The 2,526-nt window shown below is 44.7% G+C and overlaps 1 protein-coding gene across 4 annotated transcripts in view; it reads right to left on the bottom strand.

Moving 5' to 3' along the window:
* Window positions 1-2,520, bottom strand: part of STX8 (syntaxin 8) — a 206,538-nt gene extending 204,018 nt beyond the window's left edge. For all 4 annotated transcript variants that reach the window (XM_010843018.1, XM_010843020.1, XM_010843021.1 and 1 more), the window contains exon 1: window positions 2,464-2,520. In XM_010843018.1, coding sequence (XP_010841320.1) covers window positions 2,464-2,480 — 17 coding nt within the window. In that variant the 5' untranslated portion in view covers window positions 2,481-2,520. The remainder of the gene's footprint in view (window positions 1-2,463) is intronic.
* Window positions 2,521-2,526: the final 6 nt, after the last annotated feature.

Below are 2,526 nucleotides of genomic sequence, written 5' to 3'. Positions count from 1 at the left end.
TACTGGGTTGCCCTTTCCTTCTCCAGGGGATCTTCCCACCCAGGGATCCAAGCTGCATCTCTGGCATCGGCTGGCAGATTCTTTACCACTGAGCTACCTTGGAAGCCCCTTCCATCACTGGGGACATTTTTTAAAGCTTCCTCATACCCCAAGCATTCTGACTGAACTGGCAGGGGGCTTGCCCTAGACGTGAGGCGTTGTAAAGCTCCCCAGGAGATTCCAATCTATAGCACAGCTTGAGAACCACTGGGCAACCTCATGATGGAATCAAGCACACAGGTGCCTAAGGTCCTAGTTTAGAAAAGTAACCTGAACTCCACGTGCACAAATCACTGGGAATGAAAGAAGAGTGGCAGGAGACCAGGAGAAGGCTTCTCCAGCTATTCAACTCCATAACCAGCCACCAACATTTACTTTCTGTAAACCATAAGGCTAAAAAGGATTGGACAACAGCAGAAAAGAAAAAAATAAAAATCGTGGAGATGAGTCAATAATCTGATAGGAGGAATGAAGAAAAAGTAGATGATTAGAGTTTTTTAGGTCTAAGAGACTAAGAGGATGGTGACACCATGACAGAGGCTGAGGAACTGGAATGGAGAGGGAAAAAGTGGCAAAGCTGATTAACTTAGCAAAGAGCCTGTTCAGAGACAGTCTCCATGCGATATTTCTATTACACAGTGAGCTTACCATTTGCTTTGATAGGCCATTAAAAGAGTAACAGTCATATTCTACTTCTAAACATGAGTAAAGCATCACTGACATGATTCTCGATAGCAGGAAGGCTAAGCTGTAATCAAGTCTGTTTTTCTAGATTTTTCTAAGTCCCATCCCCTACTCCCTTCTGCTCTCCTGATCAGCAGCCCACTTTGCAAGGAAGCTGACTGAGCACAGCAGAGTCCCCCAGTGTTTCACTTTCAACAAACATGAGAAGCTGCTAAGTTAAACTACTTGAGAGTAGCAGGAGAAATTATCCGCATTTTTGCACATTAACCGTGGAAGAGGCCTAGGGGTTTGGGGATAGTTTCCACCCACCTAAATGGATACCCTGGGACCTCTACCTTATTTCTGAGCTGTATTTCCTACCTTATGTGTAAAATGAGGGAATTAGCCTCCATGAAGTGGAGGGCAACTTAGCCATCTGTATCAACGGCCTTAAAGATGTTCATACTCCTGGACCCAGTAGCTCCACTTCTAGGAAGTGGAGTCAAGGAAGTAAGTCAAGGAAGTGAAAGATGGTTCCAAGGGGCAGTCTTCCCAATTAAAAAAAAAATAAAAGCAAAAAAACCCTAGTATTTTTTTAAAACATACAAAGGTACAATGATTAAATCACACTCCATCATGGTTATTCACATGATACACTATTAAGCAACATAAAGATTGTGTTTTCGGTGAATATTTGTGATACATAGAATGGCCCTTGTTTCTATAAAATACATTATATACATACATATATTATACAAAGTAATAAATTCATTTAAAAAGTCAACAACAGCAATTATTCCAGATAGAATTAAAGATTTTTTTTTTTCCCCTCTGCAAATATTCAGTATTTTCTAAATTTTTCTATCAGGGTGTTAAAATTAGGTGAAAAAAAAAATAGTATGGAATTAGTTAAGCCATTGGTCCAGACAATCCAGATCCTAGGCAGATTAACTTTGATCTTGCAAAGTTAATCTATTAATATCCAGACTGTCTGACTATAAACTATGTTAGAAGTACTAATGTGAGACATATTCTCCAAAAAGAACTTTGTAGAGCTAGAGGGTTTTTAATTAGTAAACAAAAAGCTCAAGTAAATATGCTATTGCAGTAGGTTCCTTGGATCGGAATTTATGTCTCTTATCATTCAGTCCTAGGGATTTGACTGTTGAATAAAAGACTCTTCTCATCTATTGTTTACTGCATAAGTTGCTGCTGTAGATACTGAGGTGAGGATATAATACCTTATCAACAACAGGCATAATTTCCTTCCCAGATTCCGGTTAGTTTTCTTTGAAGGGCGCACAAGATCTAGACCCCAGCGTCAACTGGTTACTAACTCGCGGACTCCCGTGAATTCTGAACCTCGGTTTCGCTACCGGCGAAATAAGGAAATTCACCAGAGGGACTGGCGTTCCACAAAAAAGGTTACTCTGTGCTTCACTTTCACAGGAGTCCCGGGGAAGCCTGCATTAGCCAGCTCCACCACCAGGATGGAGATGCGGCTCAGAGATTTGGCGCTGGAACTCCCCCAAGTGTACACCGCGTCTCCCACCCCAGCCACCCCTGCAGGACCGAGAGTGGCGGCGGGATGCGGAGGAGCGCAGCCCCTCAACCCCCGGCTCTAGGCGGCAGAAGGATCCCTGCTACCCCACCCCTCATTCCGAAAGGCCGCCGTCCCCAATGCCTAGCGATCACCCGCTCCCCGGAAGCCTGGCCTCCCCCGAGACCGTCCGCGCGCTGCCGCCCTCACCCGGGGCTCACCAGGGGTCCGGGGCCATGGTGCAGTCTCCGCCCGCAGCTCGGACACTTCCTGCTCGCAGCAGC

Source organism: Bison bison, unplaced genomic scaffold (genome assembly GCF_000754665.1).
Source record: "Bison bison bison isolate TAMUID 2011002044 unplaced genomic scaffold, Bison_UMD1.0 scf7180017864180, whole genome shotgun sequence".
Lineage (NCBI taxonomy): Eukaryota > Metazoa > Chordata > Mammalia > Artiodactyla > Bovidae > Bison > Bison bison.
This window is presented reverse-complemented; position numbering and strand designations above follow the sequence as displayed.